The sequence below is a fragment of the Apus apus genome, chromosome 4 (genome assembly GCF_020740795.1).
Source record: "Apus apus isolate bApuApu2 chromosome 4, bApuApu2.pri.cur, whole genome shotgun sequence".
Classification (NCBI taxonomy): Eukaryota; Metazoa; Chordata; class Aves; order Apodiformes; family Apodidae; genus Apus; species Apus apus.
The window spans coordinates 81,537,233-81,562,370 of NC_067285.1; the positions used below are offsets into that span (position 1 = coordinate 81,537,233).

At 39.5% G+C, this 25,138-nt stretch overlaps 1 protein-coding gene across 2 annotated transcripts; it reads left to right on the top strand.

The window, feature by feature from the left end:
- The first annotated feature begins 223 nt into the window (after window positions 1–223).
- Window positions 224–25,138, top strand: TRAPPC11 (trafficking protein particle complex subunit 11). Of its 2 annotated transcripts, XM_051616890.1 has the most exons (29): window positions 224–638; window positions 1,609–1,778; window positions 2,027–2,097; window positions 3,539–3,653; window positions 5,685–5,784; window positions 6,517–6,590; window positions 6,806–6,902; window positions 8,022–8,155; window positions 8,500–8,647; window positions 9,484–9,577; window positions 10,734–10,813; window positions 10,905–10,983; window positions 11,073–11,127; window positions 12,533–12,678; window positions 12,876–12,937; window positions 13,036–13,168; window positions 13,869–13,999; window positions 14,504–14,659; window positions 15,170–15,357; window positions 16,041–16,189; window positions 17,496–17,617; window positions 18,253–18,372; window positions 18,733–18,798; window positions 18,901–19,057; window positions 20,668–20,776; window positions 21,446–21,537; window positions 22,444–22,577; window positions 22,957–23,124; window positions 24,175–25,138. In XM_051616890.1, the coding sequence occupies exons 1-29, from the start codon at window positions 435–437 to the stop codon at window positions 24,217–24,219; spliced, it is 3,399 nt and encodes a 1,132-aa protein (XP_051472850.1). In that variant the 5' UTR covers window positions 224–434; the 3' UTR covers window positions 24,220–25,138. The 2 variants fall into 2 exon arrangements, with proteins under 2 accessions (XP_051472850.1, XP_051472851.1); XM_051616891.1 differs by lacking the exons at window positions 21,446–21,537; window positions 22,444–22,577; window positions 22,957–23,124; window positions 24,175–25,138 and having other exon boundaries at window positions 20,679–20,752.

Below are 25,138 nucleotides of genomic sequence, written 5' to 3' on the forward strand. Positions count from 1 at the left end.
CGCTCGCCGCTATTGGCTTCCTCTCCTGCTCGTCACGCCACCCCGGCTTCCCAATGGCCGGCTCCGCTAGCCCCGCCTCTCCACCCCCACCGCTAACTGGCTCCTTTGCCATGACGCACTCAGCTGGCGGCCTCTGATTGGCCCGGCGGTGAAGCGGAGGCGCTGATTGGCTGCTCCTGCTGCCCTTCCGATGCCCGGGCTCGCTTCCTGAGGCGCGGCCCCCTCCCCGCGCCCGCCCGCAGCCGCTCCCGGCGCCAGCGGCGGCCCCAGCGCGCCCTGCCGGGGGACGGCCCGGCGTCCTGACAGCGCCTGGCGGGGCGGCGGGAGCTCCGGCAGCCGCGCCGGGCCGGGAGGAGCCGCTGGACTGGGCCGCGAAGGCTGCGGTGCGAGAGCCGCCCCGCTGCCGCCCCGCAGGCCGCCCGCCCGGCCGCGCCATGACCCCGGCGCAGTGGGACTTCCCGGTGGAGCTGTGCTGCCGGCCCATGGCGTTTGTCACCCTCACCGGCCTGGACGTGGTGTACAACGCGGTGCACCGCGCCGTGTGGGACGCCTTCTGCGCCAACCGCAGGGCCGACCGCGTCCCCATCTCCTTCAAAGTGCTCCCCGGCGACCACGAGTACCCCAAGTGCAGGACGAAGGTAGCGGGCGGCCCGTGCCCGGCTGTGCCCCGGCCTGCTGGGCCTCGCGGGGCTCAGAAGCCGGCGACGGGCCCGGGGGGGATGCGGGGGCTGGTGGCTCCTGGAGGGGAAGGAGGGGAGCGGGGCCGGGCGGGCCGGCCCGGCGTGCAGGGCAGCCGGGCAGCGCTTGTTGCTCGGCCGGGCTAACGTGCCGCCTCCTCCCCCGCTGCTGGGGGCGGCCCTTCGGAGCTTGGAGGTCTGAGGAGAACTGTCAGGGCGAGGGAAGCCCGAGGCCGTGTGGCGGAGCGCTGCGGGTGCCCGGCGAGCCAGGGAGCCCCGGCTCGTAAGCCAGAAGCAGAGAAAGCCGGTGTGACTTGCACCTTAACGTACTTGTTGTTGATTTATTCAGCATCAAGAGATGCTGGTAAAATTCGGGCTCTAATGAAGCCCGCAGTTTAACTATCGAGAAATTAGTTGTTTGAAATTGGTGCATTCTGAAAAAAAAAAAACACACAAAAAACCCAAGCAAAAAAACCCCCACAACCTTAGCTAAGGGAAATGCACAAGAAGATTATCTGTGCTCTAATTTCTGCTTTGCAGTAGTGGTTTAGAAGCAATGTGAATGGGTTTTACCCTTGGGAAATGACACGGTTCTGTGATGCTGGCAAGGAACATGAATTCCAACTGTTTTCTCTTTTTAAAAGAAACCTAATTTTTTTGTGAAGGGTGGTGAAACATGCTTTTGACCTTGACCTTTTTGTCTAGTGTGCCTGGAATTTGCTGTTCTTTGTTGCTGACATCTCAGGCATTGTGCCCTCATGCCAGGGAATAAGGTGTATATCTTTCCCAATAGGAAGCAAAGGCTTGAGGGGAAGAATGATAAAGGAAAGATGACAAAGTGACAAGCATGTAGAGACAGCTCCCCTTCTGCTTTACTGAGAGTCTGGTAAATTGATTTGGTAGCTTGCTTTAATAACCTCAATATTTTCAGAGGACATCCTATGAATGGTATATTCCAAAAGGAATCCTGAAGACTGGTTGGATGAACAAACACCTGAATTTGGTTCCAGCACTGGTCGTGGTGTTCTACGAACTAGACTGGGATGAGCCACAATGGAAAGAGAAACAGTCGGAATGTGCAACTCGAGTTGAAATTGTCAGGTAGAGTTTTTCTGCTTGGTTCATAATGTCCTACAAGCTAATGGTAAATGTCAGTTGCTTGCTAAACTGGTCACAATTATTCTGTCCCACCTGAACAAATTTTTGTATTTGGTTTTATTTCTTACATGGCATTCTTTCAGTGTTTCCATCTAGACTGAAATATAATTTTGTTCTGATTATTCACAAAAAACGAATAAAACCTTGATGCTGTGCTCTGTTGGTTTTTTTTGTTTGTTTTGTTTTTTTAGGCAGAGTTTGCAGGGAAGAAACACAAAAGTCGCTGTGGTTTTGATTCAGAAAAAAACACCGTTGCCTCCAGGTACCAGAATACTCTGTACATGGTTGTGATCATCTCGTTTTTCTGAAGGCCTTATGGACTGAGCTGACTATCATTTGTTGCATTATCTGTAGTTCTTAATATAATGTAATTTACATGCTGGACCTTGTTCTCACCGGCAAGGAAGGGCTGGTGAGGGATGCTAAGCTCAAGGGCAGCCTGGGTTGTAGCAACCATGAATTTGTGGAGCTCAAGATCCTTAGGGCAGTGAGGAGGGCTCACAGCAAGCTTACTACCCTTAACTTCAGAAGGACAGATTTCAGTGGATAAGAAATTGGCTGGATGGCTGCACCTAGAGAGTTGTGGTCAGTGGTTCAGTGTCCAAGTGGAGGCAGGTGATGGGTGACATTCCTCAGGGTATTCGGACCAGTGCTGTTTAACATCTTTGTTGGAGACGTGGACAGTGGGATTCAGTGTATCCTCAGCAAGTTTGCTGACATGGTGTGGTTGACACCCTAGAGGGAAAGGACACCATCAAGAGGGACCTTGACAGGCTGGAGAGATGGGCCAATGCCAACCTCATGAAGTTCAACAAGGCCAAGTGCAGGGTCCTGCACCTGGGTTGGCACAACCCCAGGCATAAATACAGGGGGGAGAATGGATTGTGAGCAGTCCCAAGGGAGTGGACTTGGGGGTGGTGGTAGATGAGAAGCTCGACATGAGCCACCCGGTGCCTTCCAACCTTAGCCATTCAGTGTTTCTACATACATTGCATTGTGGTTGTGGTTGCAGAAGGATGTACAGATGGAAAGAGTGCTCAGGATGGTTGACCCCAAACATTTGATACTTGCGTGTTTAACTTCCTCTAAAGTCCATCTTTTGCTACACAATATCACATAGTATGCTTCCTCCTAAGTAAGTTGTATTTTAAACCTCTCTTGAGATCAAGAGAAGATGTAAAAGCACTGAGAACTTAGAGGAAGGGTATTTGGTACCTATGGAAGTCTTTAACTCAGTTGTAATACATGAAGATTTGGAGAAAAGTGGAGCTGTGAAATGTGATATGTTTTAAAAACCTTATGTTTTTGTAAAGCTGCTGCTTCAGTTGTAGGTGCAGACTTCCTAGTGTCTGGCAAGCCATTATGTTTTGGTTTTGTTGTGTTTCTTCTCCTCTTCCTGCTATATATGCTTGTTTTTTCTGGATGCTATTGTAGTTTTCAAGACATAGGTTATTTAATTATGTGCAAGAGATGTAGAAGTATGACAAATTTTTAAGTGTTGCTAGCTAAGCCACTTGTAGAAAACTTCTGCAGTGTGCTCTGCTGCATGTAGCACATAGTGTTTTTTAAGAAGTAAGAAAGAATGTGGTCTCAGTGTTACGTGTATTAGATTTTCCCAGGCCTTGTACTGGTCAAACTTTCAGAGCTAGTTTGACATTACAGCACCACACACTGCTTACCTGTGCTTTCCTTGGCTTCACTAGGAGAAGATGTTATTGCATCAGAAAGGGCGGCAGCTTTATGCAACGCTTGTGACCTTTCTGGAAAATCCCTCTTTGTACTTCCACACACAGATCATCTTGTTGGTTACATTATAAGGTAAGTGACTGTAAAACACGGTTTTGCTCTGTTTGCTGTTGGAGATGTTGAGGGAGTTGGTAATTTGGCGTGACTGCCACGTGGCATGCTGATCTTAGACCAGCAGTCAGTGTTTTATCTGTTCACTGGAATTCTTCAGGTTATTCTGCAATTTGACTAATTCCTTACAGTCCCCTTTCTCTCGGGAGCTATCACAAGCTTTGGAGAAACATTATTAGAAGTTTCAAGATGTTCCCTTCCTCAAATTGAGTTGCAAAAAAGTGGGCTTTTCTGCCTCTACAGAGACTTTGGCTCTGCTGGCTCAAAATACCTTTTCCTACAAATGTTTTGTTATGCGTAACTTTGTTTTAACAGGTCTTTGCTTTTTTCATCCCCACTTCCAGGCTGTACGTGTGTCTCTGTTTATGCTAAGTGGCATTTATCTGGTTGCAAATACTGTGTCATTTTTTACATTTCTTGTGCTTTCTGTTTTAATATTTATGGGGAATACAGCTTCAAATAAATTATAAAGGCCTTTCAAAAACAGAATAGGAGAAGACAGCCTTGTGTAGACCTGCCTCAAGCTAAGGCAAATAATGGTTTATTCAATTTGTTTTATTTTTTCCAGATATTAGTAGGGAGAAGAAGGGCTCTTAGTCTCCAAGAGACTAATTCTTCCTTCTCTCACCCTCATATTTACATATAAAGTTTTCAACATAAACCAGTGCTGTTTTGTCCATGCTGCTCATAAACAGCTACTAAAATTTATCAAAATAAAGTAACAATTACTTCTACTTTTTTGTATTTTGCTCAGTGCTAAACAGAGAATATTTACTGCATGTTAGCTAGCATAAGCCTTTGCAAACTGCGTATAGTTGCATTTTGGTGTGAGATTTGCAGCTGTCTCCAAGTTTGTGAATAAAAGGCCATATCATTAGGGATTAATGGCTTTTCATGCACATTAAAAAAAAAAAAAGCCAACCATGTTCGAGTATATAATCATGTCAGAATTCCTGGCATTAAATCTTTTTGTTTTGGCATTTTTAATTAAGATTTCTTAGCAGTAAAAGAGAATATTTTTTTTACCTCCTGGACTGGCTTGTCTTTTCTTACACAGCCACAATATACTGCTAAAATGAGCATAAGCGTTAGATTTACCTTGTCTTCCTTTTGTGACTGAACTTGTAGTTAACAACTGCTGTCCATTGGTCTGTTCTGTTGTTTTCATTGCCATCCTCTGTGATGTGTGGTGAGCAGAACACAAGTTGTGATCCCCTTAGTTGAAGTCTCCAGTGATCCCTTCTTGGCCAAATCACAGAATTGGTACTCCATCCTTTCTCCTGTGTGTATCAGTGCTACTGAATATTTTCCTCTCCTTGACTTTACTCCTTATAATCTATGATCATACAGCATATGCTGTTTGGATCCTCCTCAGCCTCATACTGTTGGTAGTGTTCTGGGCCTCTTTGCCTTTCTCTTCTCCCCCTGTGACTTGCCACTGGGCTATTTATCTTGCAAACACCAGTTTGACTCTTACCTCTGCAACCCAGGTAGCTGTTGATGTGTGGACAGAAGGATGAACCCTAGTCTGCACCCTCATAATTTTATTTACTGCTGTTTTTTTCCTACCTGCTCCCTGCCCCACAGTCCAGCAAATAATATCCTGACCTGTTCAGACTTATCCCAGGAGTCTGCAAAATTTGCTTGTTTTGACTGAATCATCTCTTCAGTTTATGTGGCCTTGCAAAATCCTAACAGCTTAGCCTCAGACTTTCTCGTGTTAAATACTAGAGATTGTTATATGAGAAATGAACTAAAAAATCTCTTGAACCTACTTGTTCTACTTTTTGTTTCCTCAGTGTAAGGCTTTATGTGAAAAGTGTGTCTGCAAATGCTTGCCTTGTGTGGTAGCTTAAAGAAGAGTTTAGTAATTCCTCAAGCTTCTTTTTGCCAACCTTAATATAAGCATGCTTAAAAGTAACTTATTCAAAAGTTCTTCTGACTCTGTATGTGGGAAAAACTTAGTGAAACTTAGGAGCAACTTTGTTGCAGGTTGGAGAATGCTTTTTATGAGCATGCACAAACTTACTATTATACAGAAATACGAAGAGTTAAATCTCATAAGGAATTCTTGAACAAAACCACTCATCAGGTAATGTTACCCTATTTTTTTAAATACTGTGCAAGTTATAGTGCATGTTGAAACATTAAAATAATGGTTGGTTGTTGCTTAAATGTTTTTCTCTCCCCTGTTCCCCCCCACATCCCCACTTCCAACTTGAGATGCCTCCTCTCAGTACAGAAAGTAAATCTGGTTTTATTTTCTGCAACTTTGATTTTCATTGGTTTTGTTCTTACTTTTATGCATCTTCCTTAGAGGAAGAGCCTGTAGGAAGAACCACAGCCCAAAAATCAACTGATTAAAAACAATAATAAATTGCATGTTCTATATGGGTTAACCTCTTTGCATGTAGCATCTTAACAAGTTGTGGAAAGTACTCTTAAACTTACCCTTGATTTGGCTTTTACTTTTCAAATTTTTAAATACCTGTTCAGACACTCAACGTTCTGGTGCAGTTGCCAGCTTCCCTCTCTTGGAAGCTGGGATCCAAGTGATAAGCTCCAAATGAACAACTGACACTGTTGGTGTAGAGAATTTGGGGGTGTTACAAGGCCTCTGCCCTGTTCCAGGGTGAAAGTCTTGGAACAGATCAAATCCATTGAAAGATCACTGCCGTGTCATGGTGGCAAAGAGACTGTTAGGAAACAGTTGCACAGTCAGTTTTTCAAGTCAACTGTTATATTATGTAAGCCTCTGTAATTATCACCTGAATCAGGCATGTTCAGATGTTTGTGAATGATGTGCACTGGTTGTGTTTTGCAGCTTTTATTTGTTAGACATCAGTTCAAAATAGCATTCTTCAGTGAGCTGAAACAGGATACGCAGAATGCCCTCAAGTAAGACTCATGTAAATTCTTCCCCCACCCTCTCTGTCCAAAATAACTGCTATGCCATAGACTATTTTCCTGAATGCAAAATTATTTAAACATGTATGTAAGGGGTGAGTTCTTCACTTGGAAGAACACTGGTTGGAAGGCTGTTTTCTGCTGTCAGCAATCCTGTTCTTAAATTTTATTATCGTGTGTGATTTAATTTATGTATTCTTGCTTAGAAATTACAGAACTGCCTATAATCTTGTGCATGAATTGAGGGCTCATGAAACAAACATGCTGGAAATCAAGACCATGGCAGGATTTATAAACTACAAGGTAACAAGAATCCTTCTAATCTTCTCCAACCTTTACTTAAGAAGAATAATAAAAAAAAAAAGGTTGATGCATCTTTAATCTGTAAAGGAGTGTTGATCTGCATGAGGGTAGGGAGGCTCTGCAGAGAGACTTGGATAGATTAGATCGTTGGGCTAATGTTAATGGTCTGGGCTTCAACAAGGCCAAGTGCCAGGTCCTGCACTTGGGCCACAACAACCCCAGGCAACGCTACAGGCTTGGGGAAGTGTGACTGGAAAGCTGTCTGGCAGGAAAGGACCTGGGGGTTCTAATTGACAAGGGGCTGAATATGAGCTAGCAGTGTGCCCAGGTGGCCAAGAAGGCCAATGGCATCCTGGCTTGTATTAGAAATAGTGTGACCAGCAGAGGCAGAGAGGTGATTGTCCCCCTGTACTCAGCACTGGTGAGGCCACACCTGGAGTCTTGTGTCCAGTTTTGGGCACCTCAATTCAAGAGAGAGATCAAGATGCTGGAGCGAGTACAGAGGAGGGCAACAAAGCTGGTGAAGGGCCTAGAGAATAAACCTTATGAAGAACGCTTGAAGGAGCTGAGAATGTTTAGTTTGAGGAAGAGGAGGCTGAGGGGAGACCTCATCAGTCTCTACAACTACCTGAAAGGTCATTGTGGAGAGGTTGGTGCTGGTCTCTTCTCACAGGTAATTAGCCACAGAACAAGAGGGAATGGCTTCAAGCTGCAACAGGGGAGGTTTAGACTGGACATTAGGAAAAATTTTTCACAGAAACAGTGGTTAGACACTGGAATAGGCTGCCCAGGGAGGTGGTTGAGTCACCATCCCTGGATGTGTTTAAGGGTCGTTTAGTGTGGTGTTGGTGGATATGGTTTGGGGTGAACTTTGTAGAGTAGGGATCATGGTTGGACTTGGTGATCCCAAGGGTCTTTTCCAACCTGAATAGTTCTATGATTCTATTATGATCCCTCTATTTTCCATGTTATTTGAGCTCTTCAGAAATATGTTAAATTAGTTTAGTGTTTTTGTGGGTGGTAGTGTTTTGGTTTGGTTTTGTTGTTTTTTTTTTTTTTTAGAGCTAATCCTTAGCAGCCTAATATGATTATTTTTCCTCTTACTTTGCTTTCTTGTAGATCTGTCGCCTGTGTTTTCAGCATAATACTCCTTTGGATGCAATTGCTCAATTCAGGAAACATATTGACTTGTGCAAGAAAAAAATAGGAAGTGCAGAACTGGCTTTTGAGCATGCTGCCTGGATGTCTAAACAGTATGTTTTTGCTTAGTAGTGTTTCTGGTTTAGTTCCTCTGTAACCTTATGAAGTTCACTGTTTTATTTGTCTATGCAAGTTACAAATTCTGAACTCTTTTATCTAACAAAGAGAAAATAGACTGTAAAAACTGTATGCTGCCATTCTGTTTTGCGTTGATTATTGATCATTTTCCTCCGAGAATGAGTAATGTATGACACCAGTACAGTCATAGAACTTAGATGCAACAGTTCAGAGAAGTATCATCTTCTTAAAACTAACCAGAACTTTTAATCAAAATGTACCTTTCAGTTCAAATTGCTGTTTGGTACATAATCTTCTTTATGAATTTTTATTTTAATAGGTTTCAGGCTTTTGGTGACTTGTTTGATGAAGCGATTAAGCTGGGATTGACAGCAATTCAGACTCAGAATCCAGGTTTCTATTACCAGCAGGCAGCCTACTATGCACAGGAACGGAAACAACTAGCAAGTATGCTTTGTAACCATGATGTAAGTTGGGAGGGGATAAAGTGCTTTGCAAATAATGATAGTAAATTAGGTAATTTACTTAGTCTCAAATGGTAGTGAAATTATCTGTAATGTGTGTAGATTAAATCCAAGGAAAAGATATATATTTTTCTGATGCTTGCTAACATTACAAGTATTTGTTATGCATTGGAAAATTTACTCTGAAACAAATATATTAGTATTTATTTTATTACTAATTTCTGATGTGTTTTTTTAATACTTTAAAAAAAAAGTATACTTATACATCTCTGGATACTTGAAAACTTAATGCTTTGTTTTTTCAGTGTATTTCTCTATACATATACTGTATCTGGTGACTTACAGGAAGCAGAGAAACAAGAGCATTTAGTACTAGAGTGATTGGAGGGGGTGGTTGGTTGTTGGTTTAGGTTTTTTTTGACACTTGCCTGGCAGAAAGAGTTTAATGGGAAATTTGGTCTCTGCAGTTGATGCTAATTACATGTAGCTGCTCTCCAGATGACTTGTCTTGGTTATCTAAAAATGTCTTTTTTCCTGTTGATGCTATTTATTTGTTGTTCTTGGATTATCTTATTAGGAAGCAGTTTTTAAAAAGATGATCCAGTAATTCTTTACCAGTATTTGACAAAATTAAGTAGGATGTCAGACTGTGTTAATGAGAAGTACTGAAATGTTTTGTTTTCCTGAAGTACTATTTTTATAAAGGTGGCTGGAAGGGTTATATGTTTTAAAGCAAATTTCTTCTTTTATGTGCATGATTATTGGAGCATCAGAACACTTGTAATGCTTTAAAATGAAACATGAACCCTGTTTTATTATTATATTTGCTGAATTTACAGTCCTCTGTGATATATCCCAATCCGGATCCCCTGGAAACACAAACTGGAGTGCTTGACTTCTATGGGCAAAGACCATGGCGGCAGGGAATATTAAGTACGTTTCTGTGTCTTGTACCTGTGGAGTTCAGACAAACTTCTTGATCCTACCAGCTGACTTTGTGTGCATAAGTATGTAACCTCTTCTTTACGGAGCCAGATGTAGGGCTGGGACCTCACTCTCCTGTTAATTGGCAGTGGAACTTGAACAGGTGTCAACTGGAAGTTCAGGAAGTGTGTTTGATCTCTGTAACAACTAGAAAAAAGAACCTCAGGTTTATGCAGAATCAGGTCTGCTGAGGAAACTTCTTCAGCAGAGAGCTCTGCTGCTCCTTTGTTTCTATTGCTGCATATGCTGCCTGTAATCAGTGTGCTGCAGAAATGCCATTTTTTTTTCCTGGAAGAGCTTTTTGAATTTCAAAATGGATTGAAAGGATGCATTGACTAGATTTCAATATGAGAAAGGAATTTGTGGTTTTCCTATTCAGTAGGATGTTTTCTCAGAAATTCAGACTTTGAATGTACAGCTTTGAGCTATGTATCAATACACATGCAGTTCTGAGATCTTCATTGTTGACTGTGGTTTTTACTTCCTTTTCCCCCCTCTCTGTTTGGTTTCCTTTGCTTTATTTTCTGCATATCCTTTGGGCTTTGCCACTTTACCAGTACCCTCTTTAAAGGCTTTAGCTCATTTACTGTAAATACAGTACTGTATAATCCCTTCAAGTGTTACTATTTGGCAGTAGATCCTGTTTTAAGTGTTAAGCAGTTTAAGATGGAGAGAAACTTTATCTGTTAATATATTCAGGCTTTTTTGTTCTCGCAAGTGTTTAGAGTCTCTTAAAGCCCTGTACGGTTCTTCATGTGTTGGTGTGCCCTGCTGCTAGAGAAACATAAGCTTAAGTCCTTACTTGAGATCATATAGGAAAAGGACTACAGATTAGTCTTAACGTATGTCTAAAGAATAGCTCATCTTACTGTAGTTTGCTATTTTTGGGTAGCTTCAGAGAACTTCTTTTAAAGGCAAGATACTAGTTCCAGAAGTTCCCTTCTAGAACACAGAGCATCATGGGATTCTTAAAGTGACAAATCTGTTTCCTAGGCAAAAGAATGTTTGAGTTGGAGCTTGCATTGCATATAGCTCACCACATAAATAGTTCCCTTTGGGTCTGGAAAAAATTCCAGTTTCATGGATTTTTCGTTGTCTTACGCAGGCTTTGATCTTTCTGATCCTGAAAAGGAGAAGATGGGGATTTTATCCCTGCAGTTGAAAGAGAAAAATGTCCTTCACTCAGTAAGTTTTGCTGTACAAAATACAAAATTTTTTTTAAGATTATCCTAATATCTGCATGTATAATGATAACTGTATTGGTTTTATCTGTTAGGAGCTAATAATCACTTTGCTGAGTAATGCTGTTGCACAGTTCAAGAAATACAAATGTCCAAGAATGAAAAGTCATTTGAGTGAGTACAGATAATCAGACTTGGGTTTTTTTAATTAATTTTGTAGACTTTTGATATTGATCTGATACTTTTTCAATTTGTTTTATCAGTGGTTCAAATGGGTGAAGAATATTACTATGCTACGGATTATGCCAAAGCTTTGAAGTAAGTGTAGTCTATGATTGCTTCTTTCACATGCTTTTCTTCTCACTAAGACATAATGTCTTATTGCTATGGAATAATACTGGAAGCTCATCTGAGATGTTCCCAGTACCTGGATTTGATTGAAGCACAAGCTTTAGAGTCTATAAGCTCCACTTATATCAAAGAAAGTGAAACAGATATGTTGAGTCAGTTATTAGAGTAGAAAGAATTCCTGCTGAAAGCTGTGTGGGGATTTGCCTTATTGGATAGGCACAATTTACTTCTAGCTCACTGATTGAGTGTTGTGTCTCTCCCAAAAGTGATTTCTGAAACTTGCCTGCTACTGCAATGAGAATAAAGTTACATTTAATTAAAGTTTTTGTAGTTATGAAATTAATATTAAAAAAATATATAGCTGAATTTTTGTCTATATACCAGCGACTTAGGAAAAGGAATTTTTTTTATTGGTGCAGTTTTCTGCTATTAATTACTACAGAGGTAGAAAAGCTTAGTGCTGGGGTACAGCTGCCATCTTTTCTGAAGGATGTGTCTTATGTGTAGTTTTTTATCTTTGTAGTTTTAAGGGAAAACAGAGTCCAGGTCATGTTGCATAGGAGTCCCACAATGGTTTCATTAATTAGGTTTCAAAGATCACGCATTGTAAAGGCAGTATGTTTAAGGTAGGAGAGATGTGTTTACTGTAGTTAATAGCTGACCAGAAGCTACACAGAGAAGAAGACAGGTTAAGATAAGCAGATAAATTTGTATCAAACCTACTATTTTATGAACAAGTATTTCTTATTTATGTTCATGTAGATTTTTCTGAAGTAGGCAGAAACTATTGTCTTGAACAGTTCAACAGAGTTCAGCAGTGCTCAGCATTAAAACTATATTAACATGTGCAGTTTTGCCTGATAAATATGGATGCATGTGGTGTTTGTACATCTCTGAAACACTTGAAGGGAGCATGGGATAGGAGGGGAAAGAAACATCTCTGCTTAAGGGACATTAAAATTCTTCAGTTTGGAGGGAAACTTTCTTGTGGGGTGTTGGTTTATTGTTCTTAGAACTTACCCCATACTCAATAGCAGAGTATGTTTTTAATGCAACACTGAACTAAGACTCTTCTGTCCAGTTGCTGTTTTGCTAGGTCTTTATGTGAAGACAGATTAATTTTCCTGTTGTTCGCCTGTCAAAATTGTTCTAGCCTGAAACAGAAAATTAATGGAATAAATGTGTTTCTTTACAATAATTTCACGTTGTTTTCAAAAAGTCCTTGCCATGTATGAACAGTAGATTTCACATTGAGCTAGCATTTGCATTAGTGAAGATGAATTTTGTATTAATGATGGTGCCATATAAATGCAGCCTATGAAAGATATTGGTGTGTGTAACTTGATTTTCTCTCAATTTCACTGTGTTACAGGCTCCTGGATTATGTCATGTGTGAATATCGCAGTGAAGGATGGTGGACTCTTCTCACTTCCATATTGACAACAGCTCTCAAATGTTCCTATCTGATGGCCCAGCTGAAAGACTATATAACATACTCTTCAGAGCTCCTGGGCAGAGGTATTATTTTTAAAAAATACACTGAGACCATACAGCAAAATGGAAGTACGTGTATTTAGAAGTCTGGCAAGTCACTGGCAGGCACAATGCTTACAGTGCTTCAAATGGCTTGACTACAAAATAATGGCTTTCTTTAAAAAAAAAAAAAAAAGATTTGCTTCTGTCTGCTAATCTTTGGGTTTTGTTCTGCTTGTTAGCATCCACTCTTAAAGAAGATCAGAAATCTCGAATAGAAAAAAATCTGATAAAAGTTCTAATGGTAAGTGGCAAAACTCTTATTGCCCTTTTAAATTATCTTAAGAGCGGTCAGGGTTTGATAAACTTATTTTGTTATTTGTAATCTTCTGTTTGATACAGAATGAAAGCCCTGATCCTGAACCTGATTGTGACACTGCTGCTGTGAAAGCGTCACAAAAGCTGTGGGCTGACCGTGTTTCCTTGGCAGGCAGTAATGTTTTTACAATAGAAGTCCAAGATTTTATACCATTCGGTGAGTAAGAAAGCAAATTTATACCACTTTATAAATTTTGATGTAGTTATCTCTTGAAAATAACTAGGAAAAAATATGAAGTGTATATTCATGCCAGCAGCACTGAAACTCTTGTTTCGGCACTGCTGTGTTCTTAATCTAAATCAATAAGGTAAGAAATTAGGAGAGAAGCTAGTCATCTCTTCTGTCTGATATGGATTACTAAAGAAGAAACCTTTGAGCATTGTATCTGAGGGGAGGGAAAAAATACCCTCTGAACTTCCAGCTGAGGATACCCACATATTTAAATTTAAAGTAAACCCTTGTGCTTTGAAATGCTGGCACTCTGGTGTGCTTTGAAGTAGGATTCTGAGGAGAGAGGGCAGAATCTATGCAAAGGAGTACTCCCTATAGAAAGGGGCCATGAGTGAACATTACCCCCAAAAAAAGTATATCTAAGTGTACAGGATTTATTTTTTTTTCCATGCTGGGTGTCTGCCTCTCCTCTGCAGAGGTTTTGGCCAAGTGGCTTTCTGTGACAGTGTTAGCAGCAGAATTTGTCCCACTTACATATACACCAGAGTTTTAAGGGGATACACAGAACAATCCTTATCACAACTCTTTCAAAAGTGTGCTTCTGTAATATAATGTTGCAAGTCTGTATTTTAACACCTATTTCTTCCTGTTGGTTTATTTTCTTCTTTTTTTTTTTTCATTCTAGTGCAGTGCAAAGCAAAATTTCTTGCTCCTAGTTTTCATGTTGATGTTCCTGTGCAATTTGATGTATACTTGAGAGCTGATTGTCCTCATCCTATCAGGTTTTCTAAACTCTGCATCAGTTTCAATAATCAGGTAACTATGTTCCATCTCTGACCTAGTGATAGAAGCTTATTATAAGAATGGAATCATATCTATTAGTGTTTCTAAAAATAAAAATCAAGTTATTTTCCAAAAATTATTTTAATACTTAAATTGATAAAGTGTTTCTTCTCTTTGCATGATCTGTCACTTTTGACAAGTACATTGACAGTGTGATAAAACTCCCAAATGCAGTTTGATTAGTTTATTTATCATATTTGTTTTTTTATTAAGCTCTCTAAAGTTTCAGAAGGATCATTTTAACACCCGATTTCTCTTAATGTTCTTTCATGAAGTTACATTAAGTAATTTAATGGGTATCTTGTCTTCATTGTGTTATAATTACTTGTTAAGTCTAACAACAGTAGTGTGAAAAGTAGCAAGAACCCATATAGTTTGATTCAGCAACACAGAACCTTAACACTTGGTATACCACTGTTACTGTCTAAGATGTCTCAGGTCTGGATTTATCAACTTCCCCTCCCATCTCCACTGTAGGATTACAACCAATACTGTGTGGTGGAAGAAGCCTATCAAAAAAGTGATATTCTTGAACAGTCATCACAGGGAACAATGTGCTTAGTCCCTGGCAAAACGAGAAAGTTCACTTTCAAATTTGTTGCAAAAACTGAAGATGTGGGAAAGAAGATAGAGGTTTGTCAATTTGCTTTACACCTTTCTTACTGATGCTTACAAAGAACTCAAAGCTGCAAAGCTGAATCCTAACCTGGCACCAGTTGCTGATGTCACTGCAGTTCCAAATGTTTGAATTCCTGAAACTAAGTACCAAAAATGAGAGTAAAATTTTATTTGTGACAACAAAGTAAAAAATTACTGTGAAAAATTAAGTATTGCTTCAAATTTGCTTGTTTGTTTTTTTAAATATCTGCAATACATTAAAAAACCAAGGTGGGGTGGGGTGGCTGGTTTAGCACTATGGGAGGGCAGGAAACTACAAATTACTATACTGCACACACGTGAGCACGGATGCTTTTCCCACCACTGTTTTATTAAGTGAAGTCTTGGAGTGGTGAGGTGTCTTCAGTCTGCTAAGCTGCCAGAATACAGGCACAATAAAAAGGTGTATGTTGGGAAAACTATATTCCTGGAGCAGGCAATCTGAAAACAGAGTTGTCAGTATGTGTTTAAATCTGTGTCTATCAGATCACCTCTGTGGATCTGATCCTGGGAAGTGAATCTGGCCGATGTGTGATTCTGAACTGGCGTGGAGGAGGTGGAGATGCTGCTTCATCTCAAGAAGCGTTGCAGGCAGCACGTTCCTTCAGGCGAAGACCTAAGCTTCCAGACAATGAAGTGCACTGGGACAGTTTGGCTATTCAGGCAAGCACTATGTGAGTAAAAACTTGTGAATAGATGAAGTCTATCATTGTGAGTTTCCTGCAGAGTCCTGATTACTCTGCCTAAAAGAAGAAAAACAACTTGTTGGGACTTTGTTAATATGAGCTTTTTGATGTGTCTTTGTGTAACTGGGGATAAGTACTTTCTTAAAGATTTAGGTCTTTTGAGGCTCTAGTTATCTAGAAGTACAGAAGAAACTTGCACTGATCTCTGAGCATACCAAGTATGTTTTAGTTCTCCTCTTCACAGACTTTTCCCAGATTTTTGTGCAAACTAGGAGGTGTTATTGTTCTTTTAAAAAAGCCATCACACAAGCAAAGAATCCCTAAGAAACTGTACTGGAAAATAATTACTAGGCTAATACTACATTATAATTAATAGGCTAACACTAATTTAGATGTATTCAAAAGACATAAATCTGATTGCTGTTGGTGGGAGTGCTTTTTTTTTATTATTTTCCTGGTGGAACAACTGAACCATTAATGCTTATTACTGGGGTTCCAAACTGTTTTTATAGTTATTCACATCATGTTGCTTTTTGGGAGTCTCTCATCTCCTTGTTGAACAGGCCACCAGTTGTCAGCACTCTCTTAAACAACAGGCTGTTTTAACCTCCTTTAGGCTTAAAAACTTGTTATTTAAGAAACATACAGTAACTGTGTCTTTTCTCTTAAAGGATTATTTCTAGAGTGCCAAACATTTCTGTTCAACTCCGTCATGAACCTCCTGCCCTGACTAATGAAATGTATTGTTTGATTGTGACAGTCCAGTCACATGAGGAGACAGTGGCCAAAGATGTTAAGCTTACAGCAGGCTTAAAGCCAGGTATTTGGGGATATTTTCTTTTAATCCAACAGTCTCCTAATTGACTCCTTGTTCTTAATAGAGTGCAGAGAAATATAGTAAATGACCCTATTGCAGTATTTAAGAGTCAAACCAATGTGAAGGTTGGGAATTATAAGACCCTAGAAGTAAGAACAAGAGCTAACAGACTTACTCAGTTATGGTTATCTTAACCACTGCTTGTCAGTGGTGTTTATGTGGGTATTTTCAAAAGATAAATCTTTATGAGTTTGAAAGAAAATATAGAAGATTTTGTATTCTTTCCTAACTTTTTATTTAACTGGCTCATAATTTTTCTTTTCCCCAAGAGACAGATCTTTTTTTTTTTTTTTTTTTTTTTGTGGAGATGAAAACATTAAACTATGCTAGATAAATGTTTCCTAAGTATAGACTTTGTGGGTGTTCTCCTACATCCACCCCTGCTTTTTTTTCCCCACCATGTACAATGTGATTTGTTTTTTAAACCACTTGAAATTTGGGGAGCAGTGGAGAACTGAGACAGTACTCCTTCAAATGAAAAGGGAACAATGCAGATAGTCTACGTTTAAGTCCTAGTTAGCTGTATGTGGTTATTGCTGACAGTTTTCAGTGTGTGGAGTCCAAATGTTATATTCAGTGTGCCTATTTATAGCAGTTATCCTAAAAGGCAAAGATATTTTAAGCCACTAGTATATACAATACAATATGTGCTGTGTACTCTGCAGTAAAACCACATTCCCTGTGTAGTTGTGTGGTTCATTGAAGTCTGGAGTGTTCTTTAAACTTACTTAATTGGATGTTTGAGCTTGGCTCCTAAAGCAGTGTTTAATTATCGGCCTCGATTTCCCCCGCCGAAGTCTTGACTTTTTGCACATGATATGCAAGGTCAATGAGGCTTCCTGATTACATTAAAAGAACAATTGAAATTTGACATTTCATTTATAGGGAAGGTGATATATTTTCCACCGTTGCAACTCTTTAGCACTATGTGTTTTGCTTGGAAAGTTATCCCACATAAATGCAGCAATGCCATTATTCTAGTCGACCTCGGACTGAAGAATAGTGTTACTTAGCATCTATACATTTTTTTTCTATACATATTTTCAGCACAGGTGTGGGAAAAAAACTTCCAAACTTAAGGTGTTGTCAAACCTGTCCTCTGCTGGTACTTCAAAGGCTTCCCTCAACCAAATAACAATATTAATTCCTTATGTATTTTTGAGATTCAGATCTTATTATTTTTAGTGATTGCTTTCATGTTTCAGTGATGTACGCCTGTGTGGAAATGAAGACTGTTTTTTAATCTTAGGACAAGATGCCAACCTGACTCAGAAAACTCAGGTGACTCTTCATGGAACAGATGCATGTGATGACTCCTTTCCTGCACTACTTCCTGATATTCCTGTAGGAGACTTGCAACCAGGGGAAAAGGTGAAGGCTTAAAACGTTCTTTCTTTATCACACTGGAGAAAATGGAGATCAACTAATAAAAGACTCTTGTAGAAGGACCTATTTATTTTCAGATGCCTGAACTGATAAACTTATTGTTTACTTGTAGTTTAGTATTTCTTTAGCTAGATCCCCTTTTGGACTAAATTTGGGAGTAAGATATATTCTGGGATTGATGATACTGCTGGGAGGTAAGAAATAAAATGAGGCTAATCTCAACTGTTAATTAAATGCAATCTAATGGACAGTAGAAAAGAATAGTCTGCAGGAGTGATTCAGCATGGTAGAGAATCAAATATGCAGATGTTGCACCAGCCTGAAATTGTGACTAGTAAGTTAGAAGTTGGGTACATTATTATATTTACACAGTAATGGTTCTTTTCTTGTGTTAAGTAACAGATGAACATCAGTAGCAAAGAACTGGAGTTCTGGTCTGATTGAAATAATTCACTACATGATTAAGGTCATGCATTGTATGAGAGTATGGTTAAAATAATACTCATTTTACCATCGCGCTCTTGGGCTAAGTAAGATGATTAGAAAGTCTAGAACAGCTCTAGGCCTCATTAATGTAATTGAGGTGTAGCTTGACTCATACTGCCTCCTTTATTTTGCAGCTGGAAAAACCAATATACATTCGTTGTGGAACAGTCGGTGCAAGAATGTTTCTGGTTTACGTTTCTTACTTAATCAACACTGTTGTTGAGGGGAAAGAAATCATCTGCAAGTGTCACCGGGTAGGATGTAAAACTGCACCAACTGCTGGAGATACATTCATGACATGCAAAAATTATTCTCAATCTTGAGGCTGTAATTCCAAGTCTCTTAGCAGCCTTTCTAGTAGGTAGAAAAAAAGCAAAATCAGCAGTATGGTGGCCCAATTTAGGGTGAGCGGTTTCATTTTTCTGATTCATAAGTAGAATCAGAAAAAATGTTTTCTGTATTTATTCTTAAGTATTTTAAAGAGTCATTCTGCCCTGGGGAGGAGTTGTTTAAATTGACTTTAGATTAGTAACCTTTGGCATCATTAGCCAGGTCTGAAATGGAATATAACTTTTTTCCCCCTCTTCTGCCCACCCCTTTTGTTACCCATACAGGATGAAACTGTAACCATAGAAACAGTATTTCCTTTTGATGTTGCTGTCAAATTTGTTTCCACAAAGGTATGTATTTGAAAAGCTGTTGATATTTTGGAATCGTGCCGCTTTCAAATAGTTGCACCCTGCTGAGTTAGAAATACCCAGATCTTTTGTCTGTCTTGACAGCTGGAGCACTTGGACAGAGTATTTGCTGATATACCATTTTTACTGATGACGGATATCCTGAGTGCCTCTCCTTGGCCTCTCACTATTGTAACCAGCCAGCTGCAGCTGTCAACTTCCATGACCCCAGTAGATCAACTGGAATCTTATGTGGAGAATGGTAAGTTTTCTTAGTTTATGCTATCAGGACAGTACTTTTTTTGTAAGTTGGGGATAAGAAAGGGGGACACTTGTTTATCAAACTCCAAGTAGAAGGAAGCTCTTAATATTATAGTTTCTTACCAGAGCATAACTTAGACAGCAGTATGCTTGAAAATGTAATTCTGCTGCACCTGATCACATCTTGAACAACAGATGGTAAGCAAAATTCTAAATGGGCATAAGAGAGAGCACCCGAAAGTACTTCTGATAAGTAAATTCTTAGGTATCTGTACGAAATCATACTCAATATTTCCAGTGTTTATGGACTATGTGTACTTTCTGGAATGCAAACACCTTACAATGTGATAGAGGCAGCCTCCAAAGACTAAAGTGATCCATGTCCATTATTTCAGTCATGAAACTGAAAAATGCAAAGCTAAACAGGGTAGGCTATAAAGAACAGCTGGCAGTATGCATCTTTTTATATATACTAACACAATAGCTTGAATTTTTTTTTTACATATAAGTAACATCTTGCAGATCTCAATCTTTATTTCAGTGTGTTAGCTTTGAAGTCAAACAAATGGCATAGTTAGCAAAAGAACTGGTCCAAAATCTTCTAACAAAACATTGGCTTTGCGTTTGCTGTGTCATAGGTGTGAGAACATGTACTTTTTCAAAACTTGGAATAAAATGAGACAGTCTGGCTGCTGCCTGATTGTGCCATCCACCCACATTATCAAGGACCTTCAAGACCCTAGTTCCTCTGTAGATTCAAGGGTTACCTGGCAAAAATAATTATTTTCCAAGCCCTTTAGCCTTCAAACCAAGGTTTCATGTTTAGCTCTGGCACCTTGTGCTTCATGGCTTCTGGTTGATGATCCTGAAAAGCTAATTGCCAGAAGCTGTGAACCTTGCAGGCACCAGCTATTCAACTGTCCACCTTTTTGCTGAATTTATCTCTTTTCCTTGTAAGACTTGATAAAGATTAATTATTATTTTTAATTACTAAATCACCTATTTTCTTAGTACTTTTCAAGTGGGAGAAAAAAAAAAGTATGAACACAAAGCCATAATTTTTTCTTGTGTTCCCTCTCTTCCCCATCTCTCATCCATTTGGGTGTGAGAGGAGAAACTTCTGTGTTCATTTTCATTTTAAAACACAAGAAGTATCTTATGGTGATATCTTGGAATTAGCTGTGGGAGAATTGTAGAATTTCAATTGGCATTATTTTGCCTTTTTTGTGCATAAGTTGTAAAACTTGCAATTACTTGCTCTGTGTTTACACAAAAGATCTCGTTATGCCATTCAGAAAGGAAACTGTCATTTATTTTTATGTGTCACCCGTTTATTACATTGGGATACTTCACAATTTTTCCTGAATTGGTCTAATGGGAGGTGTCCTTGCCCATGACAGGGACTTCAGAACTGGATGATCTTTAAGGTCCATTCCAATGCAAACCATTCTGTGATGCTCTAAAATTATTTATTGTGTAGGCATAGTTTGCAAAGCACTTCAGAGGCCTTTCTGGCTGAACGCTTGTGTTTGTGTTGTAATTGGATTTTTAGACTTGGTGGCTTCTGCAGGAATGATTATGCTTTGATTTTAAACAAAATCTTGCTGATAGTTGTTTTACAGACAGGTGAGAGTGCCAGCGAGTGCTTTTGCCTTCGATGCCCTCCAGTTACTAATGCCAGTGGAGTGGCAACTGGATGTTATATCATTTCCTGGAAGAGGTAAGCATATATTGGCCTGGATGGGTAGAAGAAATAAGCGGGTTAGTTTTCAGGGATGATGGGCATTCTGTGGCTTTTTTTGCGTTGGATCTTCCTATAGCAAGCACTAGCTTTGGACCTTACTAATTACTGCTTAGCTTGTTAAACTTTTAAATAAATACGTATGTCACTTAAGAGATTAAATATTAGATTGCTATGGTTTTAACATTCTATGAAGCTTTCTTCTTTGTAAGATTGCAAAGCTCTTTCATCACCTTCCATTCCCCGTTTTCTCCAGCCATGAAATATTTTACTTGAGAAGCCAAGTCAAATGAATAGTTTTGCAGCAGTAGAAACAAACAAACTATTTAATGGGAAAACTAACTCCCAGACTGTGGGTTTATGTATTCACTTAGTTTTCAGAAGACAAATGTTGATATATGTCTGCCTTCGTTTGCTTTTTAGTTTTACTGCTGTTTAGTGTTCTTACTTTTGCTATGTTATCTTCATGCTGTGGCACTTCTTTTGCTCACTTCAAACAATCCAATCGAAAGATTTGGGCTTTTTCTTTCCATCACTGGAATTACTGTGAATTTGGTTTAGTCACATGTAAGTGATGTTCTTTTGGTGTACTCGATGATTTATGTTGTGTAACTTTCAACATGGTCTGTATTTGACTATTTCCTGCAGAAGTTCACCTGTGGAAAGTGTACCTGTTGTTAGTACAGTCATCACTCTACCACATGTGATTGTAGAGAGCATTCCCCTCCATGTTAATGCAGGTAATATTAATTTGAAAATACGTATGTCCCAATTAGTCTTTTTAGGACTGCCAAAGTGTTACAGCATCCAGAGCTTGCATTTACTATGGTGAAAGACAGAAAACTGGAACTTGATATTATGGAGATGGTGGAAAAAGCCCTGTATCATCACTTAGACTGCCTCAAGCCTTGCCCCTCTCTCCCCTCTTCAATTCAAGGGAAGAGCTGAAGGGTAGATACATGAATGTGTTCTCTAAAAAGCTGTTGACCCGTACTACATGACAGCACAGAGGCCAGAGTTACCTCTGCTGATGCTGCCTTCCCAGTAGGTTTCTCTAGATGCCTATGGCAATCATTGTTCCATCCACCCACACCCTGGCTGCATCCCAGGAAATAAACAGCCTGGAGAATTGGAGCTGCTTGCGGGCAGGTGAACTATTTCTCTTCTGGCACTTCACCTGCACAGAAGCAGAGGGGGAGTAGAGAGCTCACTGAACATGCAGAATGCCTTTGCATTCCTCAGTTTGGTTTAATTTGTACTGAGATTCTTTCATCATCCTTTCCTGATATATTTTGAAGAAGCTTCCTGACAGCATCTGGTAAGGTTTTGGTAAGCTGAAAATACCCAGCAGCAACCAAAGTGACTTCCTAGTTAGTGTTCCTGGACAGTGTTAGTAGTTGAAGGTTTTGTAACTAGATGTTAAGAAGTGTTTTTGAAAAGTTGTAATGAAGTTGTTTTCTGTTCTTTAATTTTTATTTTTTTTTTCCCTGAAAAAATCTTGCCAGAAATGCTCTAGGTGCTTAGTTACTGTATTATTTTCATTACTTTTTTTCCTTAAAACTTTTCATGGCTTGTTGTGATAGGCTTATTTGTATCTGTGGAACATCAATATGTATTTTGTATTTGAGATTACTTTCTTTCCCAAGATCTGCCATCATTTGGTCGAGTCCGAGAATCCCTACCTGTCAGGTATCATCTGCAAAATAAGACTAACTTAGTCCAGGATGTGGAGGTGTCTGTGGAACCCAGTGATGCCTTCATGTTCTCTGGCCTTAAACAGGTACAAAGTTGTCACATCTGCTGACCATGCTGACTTACCTGGTAGTGAAGAATATGTTGATTTGAGGCAATGCTGGTGTGCAGAGGTCAAACTCACTGGTTTTTAGACTTTTAAAGTATGGTCAATTCTGTCTGAAAGAACATGTGGGTGCAGACTCCATTTAAAACAGGGGTAATTGCAAGCCTGACCAAGAGCTGTTTGTCATATTTATGAGTAATATGGTACTTCAGTATAGAAGTAATAGTTTAACTAGTATAGGAAAGTAGTTACATTCTTTCTAACTTCAGTATACAGTAAACACTGCATAAATAGAAAGCAGAGAAGTGATTTTGGTCACAGAACTTCCCTATGTTTGGCGTTTTTCTTTTCTTTTTTTAAGATCCGATTAAGAATCCTTCCGGGCACACAGCAGGAAATGTTATATAACTTCTATCCTCTGATGGCTGGATATCAGCAGTTACCATCTCTTCATGTTAACTTGCTGCGATTCCCAAACTTCACTAATCAGCTGCTCAGACGATTCATACCAACGCACATTTTTGTAAAGGTGAGATGGAGAGGAGTGCCTTGTGTTTAAAGGTTCCCTGTGGGGCTATTCAGTTTTTGGGGACTACCACCCTAGCTCTGTTCAAAGCTGAGTGTTTCGAAGCAGACTAACATGGCCAGCTTGTAACTGAGTTATTTGCTTTGAAAAGTCTTGGGTTATGCATTGGTGTCATCAACCAAAATCCTGAGGAAATCTGTTTAAGTGCGACAGGTTTTTGGTTACAATTTGATGAACCAGCTGTATCTGTCCTTGTTATTCCATATCTTAGTCTGTAAAATTAGTTGCTAAGTTGTCTGCATTTTGAGTACAATGGACTGAGCTAGACATAATGAAATACTTCAATACCATAATTTGTAGCACTCCTAAAAAAAAAAAAGTGTTTGAACAAACAACATGACTAGGTTCAGAAACACTGTAGCATCCCACACATCCCTAAATAACTTCTAAAAACACATCCTCTCAGTGAATCACTCAGTAAGTGGTACAACTGAAGACAATGAAATCACGTTATAAAAAAAGAGATCACAGGTTTCTTTTGACTTCAAGAATCATCTAAATGCAGTTGCCCAAAACAGTGCTTTCTCATGCCACCACTGCTGTCTCCAGAAAATTGTAGTCACTTTTTAGTCAGGCTCTTAGCAAGCAAGGAGCCTGAAGAGTTAGTGTGTATGAGTTGAGATGGACTTCTTCAGACATCTGTAATCCTGTTTCTAGGAAATAGGCCTGGCATTCTTTCAGGTTTTTTTAGCTAAAAGAGACAGGCAGAACTTCATGCGCACTGTCAGTCAGTGGCTCTGTCCAAACATTGCGGACATACTCTTGGCATTTACCAGGGCAGGAAAGAAGCTGAGGCCTTTACTCACTGGCCTAAACTGGAATTTCATGTCTGTGCTGCTACTGGAAACCATTATAAGTAAGGATAGGCTTGATGCTGTGCTTGTGTACCAGAGCTATGGTGATTTAACACAATGTATTGCAAAGTGAGTTTTGTAACAGCCTTAGTCTTTTGCCCCTTTGTTTTTTTAATTCTCTGTCTTTATTTTCTTAAAGCCTCAGGGTCGTCAAGCAGATGACAACTCGATTGCAGCTGCGTAGCTTTGAGAGCCGTACCTCTGCACTTTCAGAAAATGGGGTGTTGCACAGAAGATATATAAAGCTCACTTTGGGAACATGGCTTTGATCAAACCATAAGGATTAAATGTTATTTTTAAATTACAACTCTTAGAGGAACTAATGTTTAAAAAACCCTTAGTCTTTCGTAGACTTTCTTTAAGGAATAAACACAGGGCAAATTTGGTGCTTTGTTTAACAGGAACATTGTTTTGAAGTGAACTTTGAATGTCAACTCTTAAAAGTATTACTAAGGCATATTAAGTGTCTTGAGTACATAAGTGAAGAAATGCTAATTCATTTGACCAAAACCAAAAGATATTTTCATTGTTAACAATAAGTTGAAGTGCAAAGTTTGTACTTACTGAGATCTACAACATTGAAAATTAAGATCTTTTATGGAAGTTTGTGCTGCGCCACTTGTGTTGAGGGCGGAACAGGGTCTGTGGCAGCACAAGCTGCAAATGGTTTCGTTGTACTGTTGGAATAGAGCAGCTTATACTTCTTTAAAGACATAAATCAAAAATTCACTATTTCTCTTGGGGAAGCCATACAACCAAATTAGAATTCAGCCACAGTGAGGCTAATGAACAGAGAGATTCATTTGTAGCAGCTGGACTCTCCAGCCTGAAGCTGATATGGTTATGGATTGTTTTTACATACACAGCTTCCAGATTAGAGAAATGTCTTGATAGTCTGCTGTGTGAATTTAAAAAATGGACATCCTACTGTTGTACAGCTCCAGATGAACTGGTGTTTAAATACAGTAAATCATGTATATATTAAAAAATGCATTATGAAAACTTCAGTTGTTTAACTTTCTAAATAATTACCTTTTGATTGCTTGGGAATTACCTTATTTATTGTCAAAGTGGAGTTCTAATAAACAGCTTGTAACAGTGGA